Genomic DNA, 26,575 nt, shown 5'->3' with positions numbered 1-26,575 from the left:
TTTCTTCTTATCTTGTACATTTGTGGGGAACTGGGAATTTTTGTTTGTTAAATTTTCTTGTTTCTAATGTTTAACTCTGATACACACACACACACACACACACACACACAAAATTACACCACTGGAGCAGCCATTATATTTTATTAGTTATGTTTCACTACTCCTTTTGGGCCTCTCCTGAGAAAATAAATATTCACCCAAAGAGTTCCTAAAGCATACTGCTACTCTAATTTCCTTACAATCAATCCAAAATAATAAGGATTTTAAAGTTATAAACATAATGAATGATGTGGCTGAAGGCCTCTGGGTATAAGAATTAGTAGAGTGTTCTAATGGGAGTGTCTATGGATACATGGCAGACAGGATTTTAAAGTTTCACATCTTCATTGTCTCAAGGACGTTCAATCCACTGCAGATTCTTTAAGGTCAATCCCCTGCAGTTGCTGGTTATATTGGCATTTCATTAGACTTGAAGTGGCATCTTCAATTCCCTCCTGCCTCTTGTAATTAGCCAAGAGAGAGCCAGAGCCAGAGGAAATGGTTTATAGGAGTTCACCAGCTCTTCAACTCAGCCTGGGATTAAGCGGACTCATCAGGGGTAACACTAGAGAAGGCAAAAGTGAGCATAGGCAGGATCATCGCCCACACCTGGCTCCTGAGTTGAAACTAATCCAACCTCAAAAGTTTTGAGTTGGCTCTTAGGAAACATTGTAACTCAAATCAGGCTTTTTTTTTTAATTCCTTGACATTAACAGATGGTGAAGATTTAGAAAGCTTTAAAAAAAAACAATAGTCAACTTTCAAGGCCTGGAAAATGATACAGAATTGCCATCTTTGGATAATATACAGACAGCATAATTGGCAGAAGAGAGGAACAGCAAGTACCACATTCCCGGACAGTCTGCCTCCCGCATGGGGAGCAAGGTCTCTGACCTTTGGACAACACCGTTGAAGCTGTGAGGGTTACTGCTCCGTTCCCAACGCTGTCTGTCACAGAAAGCTACTGGTGGAAAGGACCCCATCCCAATTGTGCAAAAGTTCAGGATTAAAGTCAAGTTATCTCAAGTACTTTTGATACTTGTGGAGTGGAATGTACATAGAGATATATATTGATAATATGATATTGATAATATGATATCTCCCACTACTGCACAAAATAGTGAGCTTGGAAAGATGTTTTATATATATGTATCATTATAATGTCTTCATATCCACTCTCATGCCACTTCCAATTCTAGCGGTCCCCATCTTTCCTCCAAATAATAACTCCCCTTCTACTTTATATCATATGAGAGAAAAGCGGTTGTCTTTCTCCCCCAACCCCTTGTTTTTCATCCCTTCAATCCCCTTCCTACCCTTGCATAATCCCCCTTCCTACTTTCACAAGGTACATAAGTTTTTTCAGACCTTGATTCTGCACATGTGAGGAAGTATATAATATTTGTGGTGAACCTGCCTTATTTTGCTTAACCCGATTGTCTAGTTTCGCCTCCTCTGGCGGCAGTGGGGAACAAAATACCCTGACGAAAGCAATTTTCTTTTTCTTTTTTTTTTTTTTTTTTTTTTTCAGAGCTGGGGACTGAACCCATGGCCTTGCGCTTGCTAGGCAAGCACTCTACCACTGAGCTAAATCCCCAACCCTGACGAAAGCAATTTTAAAGGAGAAGAGGTTTGTTACCCTCTTTCTCTGCAGGAAAATTGGGGGAGGGGCTTGAAGCAGGTAGCCACACCCACAGTCGAGAACAGAGAGATAACAAGTGTATGTGTACTTTTAATTGATGCCAGATGCAGTCGATATGAATTGTCACACTGATGTCCTCCAGTCCCATCTGCTTTTATGTTCTTCCTCACAGCTGCATAAACGTCCTCTGAGTGTTTATACTGTGTTTTCTTCATTCATCCCCTGCTCGTGGCGTCTAGGCTACACCAGCCTTTTCATACCTGCCAGCTTCCCTAACCCTTACAGCCTAGTGGCTAAGCACCATGATACCCCTATTTTAAGAGGAAGTCACCATGTCACGATGATTTTAAGTTCCTTTCCCTCGGTTATCTGACTAGTAAGTAGTAACACCGGAATTCAAATCCTGACCAGCTTGAGACACAAGCCCACCCAACAACTGTTTCTGATAACCTGAAAACCAGGTGTGGCTTTACAGTTAATTGTTAATGGCCGGGGGCGGGGGAGTGGAAAGACATTTCTGAACTAAGCCTCCTTGACCATAAGCAAGTATCTTTACTATGTGATTGCACTTAATTTGTAAAAGCTTCCTTAGAATCTATGTGCATGAGGCCTATTGGCTTATGCCTTTCTTTCTCACCTCTGGGGTATTTATCTGCATACATCCTGGGCTGGGAAAAGTTCTCCCCTTCTTGTTCTTTCTAGAAAGGCTTACGTACAACTGGTATCGTTATATCCTTAAATGTTCGGAAAAGTTTATTCTAAACAAATCAGAGAAACTGAAAAGAATAGTGCAATATCCTTGGGCATTTGTGGGGATTGTTCAGGACTCCCCGCAGATGCTAAGGATGCTCCAGTCTTTTATAAATGCTGTGATGTTTGCACATAACCTGCGCACCTCCTCCCATACGCTCTCAATCACTGCTTGGTTACTTAGAATACCTAGTGCAATGCAGATGTGGTTTTGAAAATGGCCGTTGTACTATGTTGCTTAGGGAACAATAATAAGGAAAAGACCCAAACCAATTTTTGAACCAAATGTTTTTGGACCTCAGTTGGCTGAGTCCACAGCTCTAGAACCTGTAGTTATGGTGATCAGACTGTGCTTCCCAACTTATAAAAATTACACATCTAAATTTTGATGTCCGCAAGTTGAGTGTTTGACTTTTTTGACAAATCACCCAATGATAGCTTTGTGCATCAAACGGGGATAAACAGGTGGCCCCAGAGAGTCTCTCAGACATTTGCTCTGCCAACCCCAGAGATATTTGACCAACCCCAGGCTAATATCTGCAGCTCAGATCTTAACCATGTTGCTGTTAAAATGAATAAATTCCATTCTGCATTCATTTCTAAGACCTGCCTCGTAAGCCCAGCCCTTTACCTTTGTCACACTTCTTTCCTTGGCCTCCACAATGCCTTGTGTCTCTGGACCGGTGTGCCTGCCATCTTTCATGGTTACTTCTTCTTTCCTAGTGAACAGCAGCAAACACATCGTCAGGAAGTTCCGAGGGCACCTGCGCACCAAGATTGAGTCTGGGGAAGGAACAGTCCCTGTGCGGGGCCCCAGTGCAGTCCAGACATGGGATGGCATCCTGCTGGGGGAGCAGCTAGTCACCATGTCCTGCACAGACAAGATTGCCAGGTAAGAGCACAGCTAGCTGTTCTGTTTCAAAGGTCATCTATAGACACCAATGGGACAGCCAAATAGTGGGCCCAAACTAGGCCTTAGTACTGAGTGGGGCCAGAGAAATACAGTGCTTGTCGTCTGGGACTCAATTGCATAAGACATTGGCTTACATGTTCACATGTATGTTCATGTTGTATAAGTACACACATAGCAGCATGTGGAGACCAGAAGTTGATGCTCAGTGCCTGTCTAGGTCAGGGTTTCTATTCCTGCACAGAACATCATGACCAAGAAGCAAGTTGGGGAGGAAAGGGTTTATTCAGCTTACACTTCCACATTGCTGTTCATCACCAAAGACATTCAGGACTGGAACTCAGGCAGGTCAGGAAGCAGGAGCTGATGCAGAGGCCATGGAGGGATGTTACTTACTGGCTTGCTTCCCCTGGCTTGTTCAGCTTGCTTTCTTATAGATTTCAGGACTACCAGCCCAGGGATGGCACCAACCACAATGGGCCCTCCCCTCCTTGATCACTAACTGAGAAAATGCCTTACAGCTGGATCTCATGGAGGCATTTCCTCAAGGGAGGCTCCTTTCTCTGTGATAACTCCAGCTTCTGTCAAGTTGACACAGAAAGCCAGCCAGCACAGTGCCTTTCCCAGTTTTTCTCCACCTTGACTTTTGAAATGGAGTCAGTCCCTGAATCTGGACCTCACCAATGGGCTAGACTGGCTGACCAGGGAGCGCCAGGAATTTTCCTATCTCTGACTCCCCAACACTGGGATTATAAGCACACACCAGCACACCAAGCTTTGTATGTGTGTTCCAGTATGTCAAACTCAGACCCTTGTGTCAGCAAGAACTTTCCCAATTAAGTCATCACCCCAGTCCTTGCCCTTCTGTATTTTCATTCCATGCGCTTGAGGTAAAAACGCCTTTGGAACGAATGTACCCAGAAATTTCTAGTTTCCACAGCAAACATTCCAAACCTCTATGACTTAGGGATTAATTCTACTTCTGTTGCAATGTAGATTGTAGCGCATTAATTTATGGGGGAAAAAAAATCTGCCATCTCTGAACAGTGTGGTCATCGTCAGGACACAGAACTGATCGGGGTCCACGAGGGCTTTTCTCTGCCGTCTTTTACTTTCCAATAAAGGTGTGAAGTAACTCCATGGGCTGTTTGCACAGAGGAGCAGCCTCAGCACCAAGGTGAACAGAAGGAGAAGGAATTGGCAGAAAGGGCATCTCGGTATCTTCGCAGAACTCCTGCTAGTTGAAAGAGGCCTTAGTGGGGTATGAGCTGCCCCTCTCAGCTCAGCCTCATTCTGATACCCAAGATCTACTCCCTGGCCCCTGTCCACCACAGGTCCGGTGCCAAAAGATGCCATGCCTGATATGTGAACTTTGTTTGAAAATAGTCACGGGATATACAGGCAGAGGGGTCATAACAGCTCGAATTTACTTGAAAGAGTCATAAACCATTGCCTAAAATGGTTAAAAGAATCAGGGGCATCTGGTTAAGAACTCTGGATGCACAATCATGAGGACTGCTGTTCTGAGCCCAGTGCCCACAAAATAATAATAATAATAATAATAATAATAATAATAATAATAATAAGTTTTTGGGTCCTACAAAGACCTATAACTCCAGCTCTGAGGGATCTTAGATCTTCTGTCCTCGATGATAGCACAGACAAGTACACCCATTCATTCACAGAGGAAGAGAGAGAGAGAGAGAGAGAGAGAGAGAGAGAGAGACTCAAACATGCACAGACACATAAACAAACAATCAAACTCTTTAAAACTGGGTGGGTCAGAAGCTCCTTTGGAAACCATGATAAATGGACTGATCTGTCGTTTATAACCGAGTTCTGTGTGGAGATGGGGAGACTGACTGACCATCCTAGGCTAATGCAGCTTCTAAGCAAGCACACACCCCAAAATTTCAATGAACCCTACGATTTCCTATACAAGTGCGTTCGCAGCTGCAGCCAGTTCAGAAACGGGAATCTTGGTCTTGGAAGACATACATGGGATGGCGTGGGGAGGCTGGAGGGGAAATAAAGACCAAGGACCCAAGGAAAGCAGGAATTGTCTTACATGTAGCATCCTCAACTTCCTGTCACCAATATAGGATCTAGAGAGTATAATACAAGCTGTACCCCACAATCCCAAGAGATCCCCCAGTAAAGCAAGCCCCAGGAAGCACGGGTTGTGTTCCCAGTACCTAGGCAAGACTGGAGATATCCCACATGTTTGACAACAATACATGAGTCAACTGAACCTGGGTGAAACTGCATACCCTCAAGAGATGGTGTTCGTCCTACGGAAGAGAACACAGAGCCAGGAGTGAGGAGGGTTAAATTCTGCCTGCATTTCAAGGTAGGGACATCAGACATGGAACAATGTAGGGGAATACAGTGTCACTTCAACCCTCAGAAGTCAGCATCCCAGGTCTCAGGTAGGTCGAGGACGCCTTGCAGTATCCTCTGCTCTACCACTCTGTGAGAATTCTACAGCAGGGAAAACACGAGCCTCTGTCAACGGTGATTCCAAACTCTCCTGGGAAATTACCAAGTAGCTATAGAAGAAAAGAGTACCATTTAGGCCCTAACTTTGATTGCCCCTGGCTCGGTAGAACAAAGAGGGGGCTAAATGATCATAAATCAAAGCACTGATTCCTACATCACAGGGAACAGCCGAGATAGTCTTCAAACAGCTCATCTTTGAAAAGAAAACGTATTCCTCTTTGCAATGTTTTCATCTAGTCTTGGAGTAACGAGGGGGTGGGGGAGGAGCAGACTTTTCGCTTTAACAAAAATTCTCCTGATACCCTCAGACGACGCCAGTTTTTCTAAGTTAATTCTATGGCTCCCCAGAAAAATGAAGTAAATTAATGCTACAGAAATGAAGTCTTGTCGCAGAGATCTTAAACATCGATAGGCAGTAAATTAAACAGGGGCTACAAAACCCGCCTTATATTGGTGGCAGGCAAGTCTATCAATGGTAGTGCTCAAAAGACAGGGCTTTATCTTCTTAATAAAATTCCCTCTGGGGGAAAAAAGCATCAGCTGCAGGGATAGTCAAATGATGTCCTGGATGGAGAACCATTGTAGACTGTTCTCTCTTGGTGTTTTTGGTCGATGCTTCGGTGGTGGTGGTGGTGGTGGTGGTGGTGGTGGTGGTGGTGGTGGTGGTGGTGACAGCTTGAGGTTTTTTTTGTTTGGTTTGGTCTGTGTCTCTCTCTCGTCTCTCTGTCTCTGTCTCTGTCTCTCTGTCTCTGTGTGTGTCTCGCTCTCTCCCTCTCTCTCTCTCTTCTCTCTGTGTCTCTCTCCCTGATTATTCCTCTGTCTTTCTGTCTTTCTTGTTGCATCTGTCTCTTATCCATCTATCTCTGTATCTCCCTGTATCTAACTACTCTCTCTCTCTCTCTCTCTCTCTCTCTCTCTCTCTCTCTCATTCTCACTCACTCTCCCCTTGTCTCAGTATCTTTCTGTCTCTCTTTCTTTCTCTTATCTCTTACCTCCACTACTCCGTCCTTTTCTCCCTCACTTCCATTCCTCCATTTATTTACTGCTCCGCGCACACACTTCTCAATCGGTGAGTTTCTGAGGCTCACGCTAAGTGGTCAGCTTAATCCCTTCTCATCACCCAGCATGCCATCCTTCCCTACCCTGCAGGGAATGCTGGGAAAGTTGCAGCCTTAGCCTCCTTGTCTCCCATCCCATCACACCGCCTGCCTCCTGCCCTGAAATGGTAGGGGTGCAGTGCCTAATGCCGCTGCTTGTGTCTGAGCCTGACCTTCACGCGATCGCTGATGCCAGTTGATTTGCATGGTGTCTGTCACAGTGAGATGCACACGATGGCTCTTGATAAATGGTGCTTATTAGTAATGATGATGAGGACAGGGCACTGATGGCCACAAGAGTGAGAGAAATAATACACCCGCTCTAAACAGTGCTGTCCGCATCAGGCTAAAGCAACTGGCATAGAAACACTTCCTTGTGCCTCCTCCACAGCCAGACAGACCCTGAGCAGAAGAGGCGGAAGTGAATGCTCATACAGGAGCTATTCCAGAACAGAAGCGCGTTTGCCACTTCTGAGCTGGGACATATGTTGCGCTGACGGTTCAAGACCATAAGCATCTGCAGCGTTCGTTATTTGTACGAAAGCTCCGCAAAGAGGCAGCCTGCTAATGTGTGTGTTCATCTGTTTTGTAGCCTGTAGGAAAACAAAATTTCAACCTAGGGCTTAAATAATGTTCAAAGCAGAGGGCCTTCACACACAAGTGCAGATGAAACCTTCTCGCTGGGTGGATTAGTGGCGCTCGATGCCCTGGAGAGTGAGGCCATGAGTTCCCAAAGGCCCGGGAGCCATAGTCTATAAAATACTCTTGGGGACACACTTGGCTGTGTATATAGCCCACAACACATGCCGTACCGCACCCAGTATCACACCACGTTGGAACCAGCTAGACCCTCGTGAGTCGTTCTTAAACTTCAAGCAGCTTTGAAAATCAGATGTTAAATACAGTCATTATTAAAAAATGAAAAAGCAAACTTCAGCTAAATTATACTTAAAACAACAAACGCTCCAAATTTGCCACTTCAGAATTACCTGGCCAACACACGTGCTTTTGGAATTATTTACACCTGCTATGTCCACACAGAGGACTATAACGTTTTTACAAAGTCATGAACTACTGCTCGAATCATCCTGTCTCCTGTTGAGTCTGTGCAGGCAGTCCAACATTGGTCAAGACATAGCACTTACATGGTGGGAACTGGCATGAGCTTCAAGAACAAGCTCTGTGCTGTCTTTGAGGGGAGGAAGCTAACTGCTACCAGTATATTAAGACCAATGAGTGTAGACAGATTCTAGAAATAACACGTGTGAACCTGGCCTGGCATATATTGTCTGTTTTTAGGAATCTTCATTCTTTCTTAGAATTCATTCTAACTCCAAACTCTAAGCTTCTGTGAGCAGGAACCCCACCCCGAACCACTCTCTCTTTCTCGTGTGTGTGTGTGTGTGTGTGTGTGTGTGTGTGTGTGTGTGTCTGTGTGTCTGTGTGTCTGTGTGTCTGTGTGTGTCTGTGTTTTTCTGTGTGTCTGTGTGTGCTTGTGTGTGTGTGTCTATGTGTGTGTCTGTGTTTTTCTGCGTGTCTGTGTGTGCTGGTGTGTGTGTCTGTGTATGTCTCTGTGTGTGTCTGTGTGTGTGTGTGTGTGTGTGTGTGTGTGTATTCATGTGTTTGCAAGGCCACATGCAGATCCTCAATCATGTCTCTACGTTGTTGTTGTTGTTTTTGTTGTTGTTGTTGTTGTTGTTTAAGATAAGACCTCTCACTGAGCCTGGAATTCCTTGACTCAGTTAAATTGACTAGTCAGGGATCCTCCTGTCTCAGCCATCCCCCAATGCTGGTGTTACAGGCACATGGCACCACACCCGTCTCTTTTTTGTTGTTGTTATATGTGAGGTCAGGTCCTCGTGTCTGAACGGCAAGCACTTTATCCAGTGAACCATCACCTCATGTCTTTATCCACACCATACACTCAGTGTCACAGTCACCGCCTGCACGTACAAGTTACCAAGTTGATGAAGGAAGCAGAGACAGTCAGGAAGGACAGTGGAAAACGTTAATCAATGAGAAACTGAGGCAACTGTAAAGACCATACAGCTTCAGATCCCCTTTTAGCAAGTCCTCAGAGTGCCTTGCTAAGTTGAAAGGGGCTTGCAGTGGGTGGAAACACTAGCCGGAGGCTGGCAGACACTACCCGTGTTTGTCCTTGTTGCTGACAAGTTGTGACTTTTCTGAGGAGGTGTGAAACTAACCACTGTCTACAAAGGGATAAAAGTGATTCATTCAAGCTCATCCTGCAGGGTACAATGGGTCTGTTAGGGTCGCTATGGAGTGTGAGCAGCTAAGGACAGCTAAATCCCACTCCAAGTCAACAAAGCCCCACCTACCAAATTCCTATTCATTCTCTGTAGGCCTAAGTCTACTGCAGAATTGAATTCAGAGTGTTACCTTGTGTTACAGCAGTAGAGGTAACTATACATACAAGCAACATAAGGCATACATAAAACCAGACTCTGGGAAAGATGTTTATTTGTCTCATCCGTGCCCTTGTGGGTGACTCTGCTGCTTTCAGTAACTGCCTAACTGCCTAACCGTGGGGAAAGTGGTGTACCCAGTTTGCTACATGATGGAGTCAGTGTGGCCAAGATTCAGAGGGTCAGTCTTGCTACATGACTACACTACCTTTAAGAACCAACTCATTAGTTAGTGATAGGAATACTGTTGAGACTCATAGTAAAAAGATATTTGAAACATCATTAAGAGATTGAGGAGGAAGAGAAGAACCCAGGTTCTGTCCCACCAACTGCACAATGTTGAGTCACAGTGACTCTCTCAGGGTGCCCAGTGGTGTGCATGGGGTCAATGGTTGGTGAATCTTTACTAGCTAAATAATGACTAAAATCTCTTTCTTCTACAGGACACCTAAGTTATAAAACTTTAATATATGTATAATGCAATTGAGTATGGTGTAGAAACTAGTGTTTTATTGTGTGTCTGGTGGTACCATGGGTGTGTGGTATATTATATGTTCTTGTGTGTGGTATATTATATGTTGTGTGTGTGTATGTGTGTATGTGTCTGTGTGTATGTGTGTATGTATATGTGTGTATGTGTCTGTGTGTATGTGTGTGTATGTATGTGTGTGTATGTGTCTGTGTCTGTGTGTGTATGTGTGTATGTGTCTGTGTGTATGTGTGTATGTATGTGTGTGTATGTGTCTGTGTATGTGTATGTGTATGTGTATGTGTGTATGTGTCTGTGTATGTGTGTGTATGTATGTATTCATGCATTCAGAGCAGTGTGCACATGTGGGTGTGTCAATGTAAAGAGCGGAGGCAAAGGTCTGATTCTTCTGTCCCTCTCTGGCTTACTCTTCAAGACTTGGTGTCTCACTGAATTCAGCTCACCAGGGTTAGCAATGAGCCCGAGCTTCTGCCTGTCTCTGCCTCCATGGTATTAGAGCTACAGACACGAGCCCTGTAAGCAGGTTTTTATGTGAGTGCCAGAAAACTGAACTCGGGTCGTTAGGCTTGCATCACAAGAACTTTTAGCAACTGAGCCATCTCCCAGGCACCTGGAGACTAATGTTTTTTAAAGATTGCAGTCTTCCCACCAAAGCTAAGAAGTTATTTGTGCTGCCCATAGGTTTTAGGGAGGTATTTAATATCAAATGAACCTACTGCTTTTTCTTTTCAAGAAAATAAGTCTTATATCCCATGATGCTTGGACCCCAACCCTGCATATTTTGTAGCTTAGAACTGCCTGTCTCTCTCAGTAAATGCAGTTCTGTTTGAGCACTACAAAAAAATGAGTCCAGATGACTTCTTCTCACTCCTTATTTCACATGTTAAGATGAAAACAAATCGATAAAATGGTGTTTTTAATTAAGGTGGAGGGAGCACACCCACTAGACAAATCTGGTTCTCTTTGCAAATTCCCTGAGATACTGAAACAAAATGAACTGGAGCCTGACGTATGTAAGGAATCCAAACAATTAGCACAGCTATATCATTTTCCACTTGCGGATCAAAATATTACATGGGCTTCTCTGTTTGTGATCAATGGCACCTACATGATGGTATTGCTAAGTAACAACAGCCATTCTTCTGGGTACAAAATCTTATGAGTAAAAATTGATTTCATTTTACAGTGCCAGTGGTAAGATCGGTTTTATGGAAAAACAAGAAAATGATTCAGAAAGCTTGGAATTTCTGTGGTGTGTTATCATGAGCTGTAAAATAGCACTGCGCAGAAAACCTTTACCAATAGTTACTTGCCAGCTAATGTTGGAAAGTATTCTTCCTTCTGCCTAGATATCGGGACTCTCAATAGAACTCCATCCTTCCCAGCACTCTGTCCTTCCTTCCGTTTGAACATGGATAGCTAAAGCCCAAGGTAGACAGTAGTAGCTCTCATTGTGGACTACACCCTGATAGTTCTAATTCCTTATCAAGAGATGAGACCCTCACGGGAACACCAACAAAACCCCTTGATGACCCATATCATGATTGTTTTTATGAGACCTTAATGTTCCTCTAAGCAATATCCAATGAATGGATTTCTCTTTTATAACAGTACATTACCACTATACTTTTTCTTCAATGCAGCTTTTGTGCACATGCACACACTCACTCGCCCACATAGAAACGTACACATAGACGCATATACATAAAAACGTAAAGAAATCAAAATAAAAGAAAATTAAGCTAAAACCCTGGAGGCGATTCACAAGCCCTGTGTAGGAAGAACTACCTCCCTTATGAGTGACAGAATCTCACAAAAACTGGACTAAATCTCAGCCTAAGTGTCCCTGTAATGGAAAGCTGGGCCAAGATGATCTCGATCAAGGCCATCTCAAGCTATCTAGGGAGACCCCGTTCCATGGAATCAAGGGCTAGGATTCTAGCTCAGTGATAAGAGTACTTGCCTGATTTTGTTAATTCTTGAATTACCCTAGATCCCTAGAACAAACGAAACTCAAGACGGATGATCAAAATGTGAATGCTTCACTCCTTCTTTAAATGAGGAAAAAGAATACCCTTGGCAGGGAAGGGAGAGGCAAAGATTAAAACAGAGACTGAAGGAACACCCATTCAGAGCCTGCCCCACATGTGGCCCATACATATACAGCCACCCAATTAGACAAGATGGATGAAGCAAAGAAGTGCAGACCGACAGGAGCCGGATGTAGATCGCTCCTGAGACACACAGCCAGAATACAGCAAATACAGAGGCGAATGCCAGCAGCAAACCACTGAACTGAGAATAGGTCCCCTGTTGAAGGAATCAGAGAAAGAACTGGAAGAGCTTGAAGGGGCTCGAGACCCCAAAAGTACAACAATGCCAAGCAACCAGAGCTTCGCAATGAATATCCTAGTAAGAGCACCAGTGGAAGGGGAAGCCCTGGGTCCTGCTAAGACTGAACCCCCAGTGAACTAGTCTATGGGGGGAGGGCGGCAATGGGGGGAGGGTTGGGAGGGGAACACCCATAAGGAAGGGGAGGGGGGAGGGGGATGTTTGCCCGGAAACCGGGAAAGGGAATAACACTCGAAATGTATATAAGAAATACTCAAGTTAATAAAAAAAAAAAAAAGAGTACTTGCCTGATATTCAAGCTTCAGGTCCTATCCCCAGCATCATCATCATCATCATCATCATCATCATAGTAATAATGAACTTTTAAAATCTCCAAGGTAAAAGAGGATGACTCAATTAAGAACGTACCATGGCATATACATATGCTTTGAATCCTCATTTCTCTACAGTACGAGACAGGAGGATTACCATAAGTTTGAGACAATCCTAGGCTATATATGAAGTTCAAAGCCATCTAGGACTATGGAGTGAACATCTGTCTCAAGTAAAGAGAAATACCATAAAGAAATATTAGGAAAATATAAAGAAATGTCAGCTAGTATCCCAATTGTCACTATTTCTATATTCCTGTTAATCTTTTTTTTTAATTCACATTTTTTTCTACAGCTAAGATTTTTTTTAATGTGTAGAAATTGGCTTACAAACTGTTGCTCAAAACTATAGCCAGGGCTCCTGTTAAAATAACCAGCACTTTAACGTGAGCGTATTAACTGCTAGTAGTTAGGTGGTCAGCTGCTTCCATCCCTGTTGCTGGATGCCTGCAGTGTCTCCAGGTTGTTGCTAGTATGAGGAGTGCTCCCAAAGAACCCTACGTGCAGACACTTTGTTCTAGATCTCAGCTTCCCTATGTAGGACCTGTACTGGAGGGGTAAATGGTGGCTTCTCAAAAAAAGGACAAAGGACAAAATGGAATTCCCTGGGATGTAGGTAACTGAATAGGCAGTTCTAAAGATACTTGTCTTCCCAGAACCTATGACTCCAACTTCATATGGCAGAATTCATGGTGGCATGTACCCTACCTCAGATGGCTTCTGGAGGCAACCACATATGTCCTTGTAAAGGAGAGGCAGAGAAAGTATGGAGATAGGCACACGAACATGCACATGGCAAAAGGCAGAGAGTTTGGAGGGATGTGGGCACAACCCAAAAGTATCAAGAACTGTAACCAGCAGCTGGAATTGTGGGGGTGGATCCTCCCCAGAGCCTCCAGGGGAAGTACAGCCAGGCAGGTTGACAGCTTGACTTCAGACCCCTCATCTCCAGAATCATAAAAGGTGTGTTTCTGCTGTTTGGGGCCATATTGAAGAGGCCGTGTGTTATAGATGTCTTAGGAAAGCAATACATCACGAGAAAAGTTACTTATGTAGCTTAACTCTGGAAAACCATGAAGCCAGATAAAAATTACAGAAAAGTATGTTCCTAAAATCCCAGCTCTAACAGCACCCTTAAAAACTGAGTGAACCTACAGAAAGTGGGCCATTTTACCTCATCGGTGAAAATTGACCTTCAGAACCACAAAGTTAAAGCTGAGTAGCACATCACCAACCAACAATAGCCCTTGGATAGAGGAACAGGTGATGGTAGCTGTAACCATGGCCACATCCCTATATACATGGTCTGTTTTCACACTCTGAGCAGCCTTCTCACAGGCAAAAGGCTCCTTAAAGACTGGGGAAACCAAAGCAGAAGTTGAATAGCATATGCAAATCTAAATCTTCTGGAACTAATGTCCCTTTAGATATGGCTTCTGATTTTAAGTACCTGGACCTGATTATTGATCACAACATCTCTTTAAATAAAGGAATTAAAACTTTCTCCATTAGAAGAAGAAGAAACAAAGATATAGAATATATGAAATAAATATATGTGTGAATAAAAAGAAGAAAAAGGGGGTTGGGGATTTAGCTCAGTGGTAGAGCGCTTGCCTAGCAAGCGCAAGGCCCTGGGTTCGGTTCCCAGCTCCGAAAAAAAAAAAGAAAGAAAGAAAAAGAAGAAAAAGAAGAAGAGGGAGAGGGAGGAGGGGAAAAGGAGGAGGACTAAGAGGAGAAGGAGAATGAGGAGGAAGAGGAGGAGGAAGAGGAGGAGGAAGAGGAGGAAGAGGAGGAGGAAGGGAGGGGGAAGAAGAGGAAGAGGAGGAGGAGGGGGAGGAAGAAGAAGAGGAGGAAGAAGAAGAAGAAGAAGAAGAAGAAGAAGAAGAAGAAGAAGAAGAAGAAGAAGAAGAAGAAGAAGAAGAAGAAGAAGAATTTTTCAAAAACCGATTGCTTGCTTTCTGAAGAAGCAGACACCCAGCTTCTTAGATTCTGACTGTGAAAGGAATGCTCGCCCTCCAAGCAAAGACCTGTTATTCCACATTCTCTCCAAGCTGCTCCTTCTTCTCTGCACCTAGGACCCTAAAGGAAAGTTCTGACATCCTTCCTTCTTAATTTGTCAGCAGACTCCTCAGCTGTAGCACATTACAAATTCCATAGACGTCAAAAGAGGATGATGTACTATTTTCTCATCTCTTTTTTTTTTTCTTGTGGGGAGCGTAGTACTGGGGATTCAGTCTAGGGCTCCATGCATACAAAACATGTACCCCATCATGGAGTCACACTCCTAGCCTTTCCCACATCCTTTTTGAGACAGGGTTTTCCTATGTAGTCTAGGGTGGCCATGGAACTTTCTAGGTAGCCCAGTTGGCCTAGAGCTCATGGTAGCCCTGCATCAATATCCCAAAAGGTTGAGACTAACCTCATTCACAACTCTGCTCACCTCCAAAGACTTTCTACTATTATTTCACCTGGAGCTCTGGCGATTTTTATAACAGCCTTTAAGAAAGTCTTGTACAATCTCTCACGATGGAAACAGAATGATCAAGTGGATGATACTTATCAGATACAGAAGCAACCGCAACAAGTCAAAGATGGTGTGGCACCTGTTACTAGTGCAAACACCCGCTGAGGTGGCCAGAATGACCAGATTAGTACCCACAGAGGTACAGGTCGCTGCATGGCTCCCAGACTCTGCTCAGAGGTATGGAAACAGCAGAGGTCTAAGAATCTAGTTCTGCAGAAGAAACATGGCTATCTAGATCAGTGAGTATATGGAAAGAAAACGAGAGAGAGACAGCATAATCTGAAACAGTCCTAGGTGTCCTAATGAATGTCTGGGGAGAGTGGTTGTGCAGGCAGACTGTTGGATGTCGGGAATTCGCATGGGAGGAGGTACACAGACAAAGCCAGAGAGCAGGGGAGGTACTCTAGAGCAGCCCTTGCTAGGGACATAGTGATATGTACCACAGACAATAAGGCAAGCAGTGTGATTTTACTTTCTGTGAATATACTGTGATTTATTAGGTCGGGTCTGTACTAAATGGTAGCATAATTGCTTCCAGTCTTCTTCTGTCTTCTTTAGTTTGCTTCCTGTTTATGGCAAATCTGTAAAGACTAGCCTGATGCATACACCCTACTTTACTGACGCATACCCCTGGGATGAGCTCCTACAAGTCCTGCTATTCACTCAAAGGGTTATCACTCTTCTTCACCTATTAAAAAAAAAGTGGAACACGGTTAATCAACTAGGAATGGGTTGGCCGAGTGACTCTGGTTTGTATTATTACCTGTCTTCATAAACGTGGAGGGAAAGTGGTGTGACACAAAGGAAATGTGTGGAGGAAACAGTTATTACCTCCCAGACAGATGTGAAATTGATTTTCTGTGGTCTCTCAGTGGATTGGAAGGCAGAACAGCATTAGTACGGCCATGTTCCAATGGCCTTTGACCTTTACCAGCAACGCAATCACCTGGAAGTCCTGTTAAAATGCAACTGCTAGACTTCTCCCCAGAGGTTCTGATTTGGCAGGACTGCCATGGGGCCTGAGAGTATGTGCTTCAGTCAAGGGCCCATCCCTGCCTGTGTCACTCAGGTGCCACACTGGGAGGACCACTGAGCAGCCATATGCTCAAAGCAGCAAAAAGTGGTCCAGGATGGCCAAGTGAGCAGCGTCTGGATGTGTATTTTATCTGACATTTTTTACTCCAAAATTTCCATCAACTACTCAAATACTAAAGCTTCAGCACTGAATGACCTTGGAATAACGTGGCCAAAAACAAACAAAACAAGTAAACAAACAAAAACAGGACCGCCCAGACTCGCCCCAACCAATCAGATAATACATTTGGGGACTGTGCTGGATAGTTTATGAGTACTTAACAAAGTAGAGTCAGCTGGAAAAAGAAACCTCAATTAAGGAATTTTCCGTGTCAGACTGGCCTAGAGGTGTGTCTGTGGGGCGTTTTCTTGATTAATGATTGATAGGAGAGTTCTCACCCTACTGTGGGTAATAGCACCATTCCTGGACAGGTGGCCCTGGGTGCTATAAGCAAAGTAACTGAGCCAGCCATGAGGAGCTGCATTCCTCCACATCCTCTGCTTCAGGTCCTGTCTCCGGACTCCTGCCTGGAGTCCCTACCCTGGCTTCCCTCAGAGATGTAGTATAACTTGGGGTTGTAAGATGAAAAACTGCTTTCCTTGCCAAGTTGCTTTTGATCATTGTTTTTTTTTTTTTTTTTTTTTATCACAACAGTAGAAAGCAAACTAGGACATGAACCAGAATGTTCTTTTTTTTTTCTTTTATTGAATATTTTTTATTTACATTTCAAATGTTATCTGCTTTCCCAGTTTCCCCTCCAGAAACCTGCTATTCCACCCCCCTCTCACTGCTTCTATGATGGTGCTCCCCCACCCACCCACCCCCTCTCGACTCTCTGCCCTGACATTCCCCTACAAGGGGTATCAAGCCTTGATAGGACCAAGGGCCTCTCCTCTCATTGAAGCCTGGCAAGGCCATCCTCTGCTACATATGCAACTGGAGCCATGGGTTTGTCCATGTACTCTTTGGATAGTGATTTAGTCCCTGGGAGCTCTGGTTGGTTGATATTGTTATTCTTCTTAAGGGATTGCAAACCCCTTCAGCTCCTTCAGTTCTTTCTTTAACTCCTCCACTGGGGACCCCATTCTCAGTCCAATGGTTGGCTGTGAGCATCCACCTCTGTATTTGTCAGGCTCTGGCAGAGCCTCTCAGGAGACAGCTATGTCAGGCTCCTGTCAGCATGCACTTCTTGGCATCTGCATTAGTTTCTGGGTTTGGTGTCTGTATATGGGATGGATCACAGATGGGGTATTCTATGAATGGCCTTTCCTTCAGTCTCTGCTCCAAACTTTGTCTCTGTATTTTCTCCCGTAAGTATTTTTGTTCTCCCTTCTGAGAAGGACTGAAGCATCCACATTTTGGTCTTCCTTCTTCTTGAGCTTTATGTGTTCTGTGAGTTGTATCTTGAGTATTCTGAGTTTTGGGGGTAATATCCACTTATCAGCGAGTGCATACCATATATTTTCTTGAATCGATCCAGCATGTGGGCTAAGTTGAAGACTATGGTTCCACCATAGCCCCTGAGTATCTACAGACTGTGACTTCTTTGTCCCTCCGTGTGACTCTTGCTGGCTTCAGACAGAACATGAGAAAAGTTTGTAATTGCTGTGGTGTTTTTTTTCAGAAAACAGACTCACAAAAGTAGAAGTGCATATCTCTGGAACTAATTCATTTAGTAACTCATACATATTTAAATTCTAAAGAGCTGTACCTTTTCCCAGGACCACATCAAGATGGTATAAAGAACAGGCGGAAAGAGAAAATATTCAAAATACACAACACCAATGGATGCTCTCTGTCCAAACTCCAGGGCACACCTTGAAGGGCCTCATGCACAGGCCCAGCATCATTTTCTCCCAAACTTGGAGGTCACGGTTCAAATTCAGCAAGCAGATGACATCTCTTGGCTAAAGAAAGGCAACCTTTTCTGAAATCTCTCCTTCACTTACCTGTGGTATTTCTGTGATTGACAAACAGACAAAAATATATATTTATCTAGGGATTATCTATATTGAAAACTAGGCATAGGATTTCTGTCTCTGTCAACATTACAGGCATATCAGCTATTTGAACAAAAGGAGAGGTATTTTTCCATTCAATCCTGAGTGCTGAGGATTCTCCAGTTCATATTCAGAGAGACATTTGGTTTTATTGATCGCGTTGGCTGAATTCGTTTAAACTTCTATATCAGGCAAAGAGGGGGTTGATTTTTCTTTTTATTGTAAAGGTTATTAGGAGGAACCAAATATAGAAGTTATTTGTCTTTCGACAATCCAGTGGAATCAGAACCACTCAAATGTGTTCCACAAGTTTTGTTCAAAGCCAATACTTTGATGGTCTCAGGAATTATTATATCCCATCTAGGGAATTCCAATTTTATTGTCATAGGCTTAGCTTCTTTGAAGAAGATGCATTGTTATCAGTGGAGATTTGTGTATTATTCTGCTTTTAATGGATAGGAAATTTCTACATTTTATCAACAGTCTGAGATTACAAGCTCCACTCTTGCCATCTGTAACCTCAAGCCCTCTGCTTTGTATAGTTACCTCTTGACAGACTCTGAGCATCCTTCTGAACAAACCTTTCGTTGGCATACTCTTTTACCATCTCTGAATTTGAAGAGAATATGTCTAAAACACTACACTGTAGCAATTCTGTTCTATTCTGTTTATTTGTGTATTTGTTTGTTGGAGAGGAGCTTTTTTTTTTTTGTATCAAGCAGAGTCTTGCCTGGGCTGGCCTCCAACTCACAATTCTCCTGCCTCTGTTTCTCAAGTACGGGGTCTACAAGAATATGCAACCATTCTTGGCATTCTCACCTTTAAAAAGAAATTATTTACTACATTTTTATTTAATTGGGAGATAATCACATTCTATACTGCACATACGGAGGTCAGAGGACAACTTTCTTTCTAACATTTGGGTTCCAGGGATTAAACTCAGGCCCTCAGTTTGGTGGTAAGCACCAACGACCTGTCTTATTATATCTCTTCTTAGCTTCTTGGGTTTTATCTCATTTATCTTTTTGTTTGTTTTGATTTTAGTTTTCTGGGTGTGTGTGTGTGTGTGTGTGTGTGTGTGTGTGTGCTTTATGTTTGATGGAAAGAACATGAGGTTGGGTGGATATAGAGAGAATCTAGGAGGAGAGAGGGGGACACATGACATTGTATTTAAAAATTAATAAAATAGATAAATAATACATTGTCATAAGACAAGAGAATTAACCAAATTCCTCAAGTACAACTCAAAACCACCAACACTGTTGCTCCCAAGAAGATTTCAGATATTATTAGTAGACTCCTCTCCTGTGTTTTATAGGCATTCTGTAACTCATCAGTGAAGAGTGGGGCCATTAGAGGAACCATGGTGGGTGTGTCTTATTTTAGTGAAAATTCAGCTTGAAGCAGGAACATTACAGCCAAAAGGCATCAGGAATGAGGGAGAACGTGTGCTTCTCCCAGACATGCCCTTTCTCTCATCCCATTCTGATATTTACAGTTGGATAAAGTGCATGTATCTGAAGACAGCCCTTTCTTTGCTGAGAAGACTAATATGACTTCTAGAAACTGACCACAGTATTTTTAAATGAAGTTATGCAAATCTGATAGCCTAAAGTAAATGTTTCATAAAACCAATGACTGTTTAAATCGTGGGACTAAATTGTTTGTATATAAATATTACCTTTTATATTCCATTTGAGTTTTATGTAGATGAACACATTACTTTAATGACCTGCATTTACAGAGGGAGACTGGGAGAGTGGCTCCCTGAAATCCTTGCCAGCCAGATGGCTGCCTTTTCTTGCATGAGATTAAAAGATGTTTCTCATTCACCACGATGCTTCTGAGGCAGATTAATATCGCTGGCTAAATTGCTTGTGTTTTTGGAATAAAATTTAAAGAGAACTTTTTAGAGCAATCGGTGTCACCGGTTCTCGGAGCAGATTGCTCTCCAGGTAGGGACGCATTCGGTAATTAATGGAAAGAATTCTGTGTTAATTGACTGCTTCGGGAAGAGAGATATAATGACTCCTTATTAATCATCAAAAGAGATGTACAGCATGGAGGCCCCACAATAATTGCTCCAACAGTGGAGAAATGTTAATTAATGAAAAAGAACAATGATGTAAGAAATTAGCTACATAATGCCTCCCTCCAATAGTGGCTGCATTCTAAACACATTAGGGTGGAAACCACATTGAGTAGTGGATACACGGAACTTTCTACCCAGAATTTAGGTTGGAGGGGGGAAAACTTATCACAGTACTTCTGTCATCTCTGCTTAAAGAAGTAAGAACATTCATCCAGAGATATATTTATTTCAAAGAGAGAGCCCTTGTCAATCATCTCTCATCTAGGCTTTTTAAAATAAAACACCATCCCCAGACCAAAACAAGGTCATTTATTAATGTCCTTTAATTTCAATACAGTAGGTCATTTCGAGTACTAAGGACAAAGGGGGTTGAAGACAGCGCTTTTCTCCAAATGGAAATCAGCAAATTCAATTTCTGCACCTTTCCCAGGTGGAATATAAGAAGAAAAAAATCCAGATTCACTTCTTTTAAAGAGTTTGGTTTTTAAGTCTCTGGGAGACTAGTGCTCTGTCTCTCTAACAACTTGGTTTCCCAGAAAAGAAAGTTGATCTTAATGAACGCAAGAGACACTGCCAGAGTTCAGTCCCAGGTCCTTAGAGTCTAGCAGACTCACCCGTGGCCACCCTGATGGCTTGCATCTGAGAAGTTCCCAACCCATTCCTCCCCAGGCTGAAAAGGGGGACACGTCAAAGAGCAGACAGCCGAAGGAGAAAATGGCATCTCTCCCTCAAGTCTCTTACTCACATCTCTTACAAGTCCAGCTCCCTGAGTGTCCCGGGAACTGCCAGCATGCACCCCGCCCCCTCCAGCAGGCGCAGGAATCCCACTGACTTCACCCTTGCTTTTCCTTCTAGCTGGAATGTGCTGGGACTACAAGGCGCTCTCCTCTGTCACTTCATCGAGCCTGTGTACCTCCATAGCATCATTGTGGGAAGCCTGCATCACACGGGCCACCTTGCACGGGTCATGAGCCACAGGATGGAGGGCATCGGCCAACTGCCTGCCTCATACCGACAAAACAGGCCTCTCCTTAGTGGTAAGAGACCTGCACCCCACCTCCTTGTCTTCAGACTGCTGAACACAGGCCCCAGGGTCGCAACTCTTTCTTAGCTGCACTCACTTTGCCAATGATTTCAAACTTAATGAGTAAAGTAACAACAGTGAAAAAAAAAAAACTTAAAGTGGACCCATAGTGTGTGTGCATGCGTGTGTGTGTGTGTGTGTGTGTGTGTGTGTGTGTGTGAAGATCACAGCATATCCAGTAATAAACAACAGTTTAGCATGATTTCATGTGGGACCTAACACATCACACATCTGTATGTTGCTTTCACTGGAGTGACATATGGTGAATTACAAACCCTACTAACGGAATAAAGTTTAAGAGGGCCCCAGCACCTGTCTTAGAAACCCCTGGTATGTGAGAACACGAGTTCAAACCCTCAGAACTCAGGTTAAAAACCGAATGTACTGAATGTGGTCATAGTGTACAACCCAGCACTCGTTGGGGATGATGGAAACCAGAGACAGCAGGATTCCCCAGAAGCTCACTGGTCAATTAGCCTAATGTATATATGCTGTGGAAACAAGAGACCAGCCTCATACAAGGTACAAAACAGCAGGGACTGACACTAAAGTTTGTCATCTGACTTCCATACTCACACTGTAACACACACACACACACACACACACACACACACACACACACACACGAGAGAGAGAGAGAGAGAGAGAGAGAGAGAGAGAGAGAGAGAGAGAGAGAGAGAGAAGAAAAGTGTCAGCCCCAGGTCACCTGCAGTGTGTCTGCAGGACCTAGGACACCCTCTGTTGAAGGACCTGGCTGGTCCCATATCTGAGACACAAACCCTAAGCAAAACCTTCCCACAGAGCCTAGGTACCTTTAGGGAGCCCAGACATGCCAACCCACCTGGCAATAGCTGGTTACAAGGCTCGTAGGTCACATAGCTTTGGAAACACTGGAAGGTGTGAACTTTTGTGTCGCACAGAAAGGAGCCAATGAGAAATCTTCACAGGTTGGGTAAAGTGATATTTATATACTGGGACCAGCCTTCTGTATTAATCATAAACTTCCAGCCTTGTGAGAGCTAACCAGAGCAGAAAGAAGAAGCGTGTGACTTTTAATCATGTCCCCTTAGCCTTATAATGAGAACCTGGTGGGAAACTCTAGATCTTTAGGCGAGTTCCCCGTGTGCTTCGGGAGAATTCTCTTGAGAAACTGCTTGTGGCAAAATCAGGCAGGTGCACTGAGAAAGGGTGGAATTCTCTGTGCAAAAGCAAACCTGGGCTCTGCTCCAGGAGCTGGGGGCAAGCACTCATGGGCTTGGCTGGTTTACTCTCAGCCTGTGTTGTGGTATGAATGGAAAGTACCTTCCATAGGTCCATGGGTTTTAATACTTAGCTGCTATGAAGCTTTTAGGAGGTAAAGGCTTGGTAGAGGAGCAGGCCTTGGTAGAGGCTTGGTCACTGGAGCAGGCCTAGATAGAGGTTTTATGGTCTCACTTTCTGTCTGCTCTGCCTCCTGACTGCTTGTGCAAAATGCAGGTATCCTCCTCAGGCTCCTCTGTGATAGACTGTCTCTCTTCAAACTGTAAGCCAATGTAAGCTCTCCTTCCCTTAAGTTGCTTCTGTAATTTGGTCACAGCAGTAAGAAAAGATTAATACAGCCAGTATCTAAGAAAGAAAGAAGAAAAAAACAGAAAAACAAAGCAGTTGTTGGTGTGTATCTATACACCAGTTGTTGGTGTGTTGCATGTGTATCTATATATATACACATACATATGTATGTATAGTGTGTGTATGTATGATGTGTGTGAATATGTATCTACATGTCTGTCTGACTGTGTTTGTGTGTGTGTGTGTGTGTGTGTGTGTGTGTGTGTGTAGATCTGTATATGTCTGTGTGTCCGTGTGTTGCAATTGGGCCTAAGATTTATTTCCAGAATTTTAAAATTGTTCTGCACTATAAGATCAGGTGTGAAAAGGAGGCCTCATGGGAACAACGGTGGGGAAGAAATGAAATAATTCATGCAGAGCACAGGAGGATGCTAAACAAATTCTTAAGATGCCAGCCATCACAGAAATGAATCCTTTTATTCATCTACTCTATGATGTTGGCCATTTAAAGGTTATGTAAAATAAGATCACAGATTTAAGAAGCTAAAACAGGCAGGGCAGAAAAGGAGCTCTCCTCTGTATATCACCAACTGCTTTAGGTATTAAATCCCCAGGCATTTTAGATGCCATCTAAGCTCTTAGGGTCCTTTGTAAGAGTTGCCTTCGTTTTAGCAGTGAAGAGAGTTCATGGCATCGGACAGCAGCCCCTATCCTCGCTCATGACACTGAGTGTGGTGACACACACGGGTCCTTTCAGTGTTCCGAAAACTGAGTGAGGATCATGGGTTTGCAGATAACTTTGAAATAGACTGAATTACAGACTAGAATTACAAACTAGCCAGACATGTGTAGAGAGACTAGGGTCATTCTGTGTTCAAAGGCACAGGATTTATTAGACTTTTGCTAGATCTTGGGACTCTAAGTATGCAGCTGAGGAGAACTTGTATTGAGATACTGACAAGTTTCAGCAAGGTTATCTGGAAAAGGGTGGTGCCGTTTAATTGAGGAATGTTAAACAGCTGTTTGTATCCGAGCTTCCTCTTATTTTGCCGGAACACAAGGTTGAACTATTGTGGAAGGGGTGATACTTCATCTCCATCCTGAGGAGTGAGTTAATATCAATATTGAAGGCTAGATTCGCCCACAGGCAGTGGGGAGCCTACCCTCTCTGTTTAGTACATCACCCCTGTATCCCTACTATTGTTCCCAGCCCATTGGCTGTCTCCTTCACTCTCAACATCGAATTGGGATGGGTCTTAATCACTAGCCAGTCAGCAGTACACATTATGGGTTGAGTTTTAGCTCACCTGAAAAGTACAAGCTATAAAGGTTGCCTTTGGATTCCACCTAGCCCACAGAATCCATAACTCTAACCATAATAGCTCTTGAGAAATGAACAACTTATAGGTGGTATTCTCAGGGACAAGAAGGGGGTGGGCAGAGGGGGTATGATCGGAGCGGCACAACTGTTATAAAGTTCAGAAGTGTCCTGAGGGTGGCAAAATCATTTAGAGACATGAGATGACACTTCTTGAGCAGACACCCTCTCTCCGCACTGACTTTACGACACGGATCATCTCACTGAGTCTTCACACTAACCGAAAACAAATACGAGCCACTCTAATTATTTTTTAAGTGTCGAAGGAAGGCTAGGGAGCCACCTCACCCAGCAAAATGTTTGTCTTGCAGGCATGAGGGCCCGTGTTCAAGCTCTAGAACCCACATTAAAAGGCCTGCAATCGCTCGATGGCCAAGCGGTCTAGCCTACTTAGACACTGAAGCCACTGAGAAACTCTGTCTTAGAAGGTAGATAATGATGCTAAAGAGCAATGCTGAAGGCTGGAGAGATGGCTCAGCGGTTAAGAGCACTGACTGCTCTTCCAAAGGTGCTGAGTTCAATTCCCAGCAACCACATGGTGGCTCACAACCATCTGTAATGGGATCTGATGCCCTCTTCTGGTGTGTCTGAAGACAATGACAGTGTACCATGTACTTACATAAAACAAACAAATAAATCTTTAAAAAAAAAAAAGAGCAATACTGAATGTTGACCTGTGTCCTTCCCATACACACACAGTCATGTATGTAACCTTCATACCAATGAGCGCACAGTAATTAACGTTGAAAGAAACCCGTGTCAATGCAATATATTCCTTAAGATGCTCTATTTAACCGAAGGGAACAAGAATTTAAACTCAAGTCCAGTTGGCTTAAATTTTACATTCTTCTAATATATCAGATTAAATCCTGTGGCAGTGCAGAACAAGTTCTTAGATGTCTATTTTTTTTTCAGCCACATAAAAACTAATAATGCGAAACGAGCCCAGCTAAAGAGGCAGCAATGTCTAACTACCGGAGAGGTGGCATGGGGGCAGCGAGCCAGTGCGCTGGAGTGTGTCCAAACCTCTTAGCTGCCTGCTGCTCTCAGCCCCCCACACAGCACTGAAGACTTGTCTGCCACCAAGCACAAACGTGAAAGATTCGCCTTGAGGCCTAGAAAATTATATTTATTCTTTAAATGGCCAATAATTTCAGCAATTCTGAGAAAATACTACTAGGGGAGCACACTCTTCCTCTTTCTCGCTTTCATTCTCCCTCGCTTTTCCTGATCCTGTCTTGTCTCAAAGTCACCAAGAACTCGCTCTAACTAGGCAACAACGATAGCTCTAGACAAGATGGGGGGCGGGGGAGGATGGCTGGTTTGGAAGCATAAATGAATGTCTCTACACTAGATGTCCCCAAATTATGGCATAGTTCTTGGATTTATTATAGGTTAAATTTATCGTAGGTTAGAAAAAAGAGATGCTTTGTTTTTTATGATGGGTTTACATTCTCCTTTTCTGTGCTCCTGACTCCTTGAGTAGTCCTCATTCTTCTGTATCTATATGAGTGATTCTCTTGCTAAGCTTGCTAAGCTTGCTAAGCTTGGTTCCCAGCAGCTTACCTGGAATTCCAGTTCTGGGGGATCCAGTGCCCTCTTCCGATCTCTGTGAGTGCCTGATTCACATGCACGTACCCACACAGAGCAATTCACACTAGGTTAGAAAAAGTCCTTTTAACAGCAATTTAAAATTAACGAACACTAAGACAGGGAAAATACAATACAACCTCCTTACCAACCCACTGTCAAGGGGTCTTTGTTCTCTGGGCACCAGTACTTCGCTTCTTGAACACCAGTCTCTTCTCTGTGCTCTTTATAAACGCCATGTTCGTCTGGGAACATGCAACACAGATAGAATGACAGCTTTTAACTATTGTGGCTACAGAGACGGCTCAGCGGGTACTTGCTCTACAAGCAAAGGGACCTACGTTCAGGTGCCCAATGCCAACACACGAGCCAAGCATAGCAGCAGGCCTGGAAGTCCAACACTAGGAAGGGCAGAGTCAGGTAGATCCCTGTAGCTCACTAGTCAGTCAGTCTTGCCAGAATGGTCAGGTTCACTGAAGAGTCCTTGTCTCAAAAGAATGGAGTGAAGGGCCACAAAAATGGCCTGATGATGTAAAGCAATTGTCACACAAGCCTGACAACCTGAGTTTGATCCCCAAAATCTGAGTTGAATAAAAACTTACATACACCACACAGCAGCAGACATGAGAGAAACCCAGGGTGGGGTTGGGGATTTGGCTCAGTGGTAGAGTGTTTGTCTAGCAAGCGCAAGGTCCTGGGTTCGGTCCC

The 26,575-nt window shown here is 43.7% G+C and overlaps 1 protein-coding gene across 3 annotated transcripts in view; it reads left to right on the top strand.

Moving 5' to 3' along the window:
- Adarb2 (adenosine deaminase RNA specific B2) overlaps positions 1–26,575 on the top strand; it is a 550,519-nt gene that overhangs the window by 500,571 nt on the left and 23,373 nt on the right. For all 3 annotated transcript variants that reach the window (XM_039095307.2, NM_133302.2, XM_017600442.3), the window contains 2 exon segments: positions 3,155–3,323; positions 21,123–21,304. In XM_039095307.2, the coding sequence (XP_038951235.1) occupies positions 3,155–3,323; positions 21,123–21,304 (351 nt within the window).

Source organism: Rattus norvegicus, chromosome 17 (genome assembly GCF_036323735.1).
Source record: "Rattus norvegicus strain BN/NHsdMcwi chromosome 17, GRCr8, whole genome shotgun sequence".
In the NCBI taxonomy this organism is placed as follows: Eukaryota; Metazoa; Chordata; class Mammalia; order Rodentia; family Muridae; genus Rattus; species Rattus norvegicus.
Note: the sequence above shows the minus strand (reverse complement) of the source record. Positions and strands in the feature narration are given on the sequence as shown.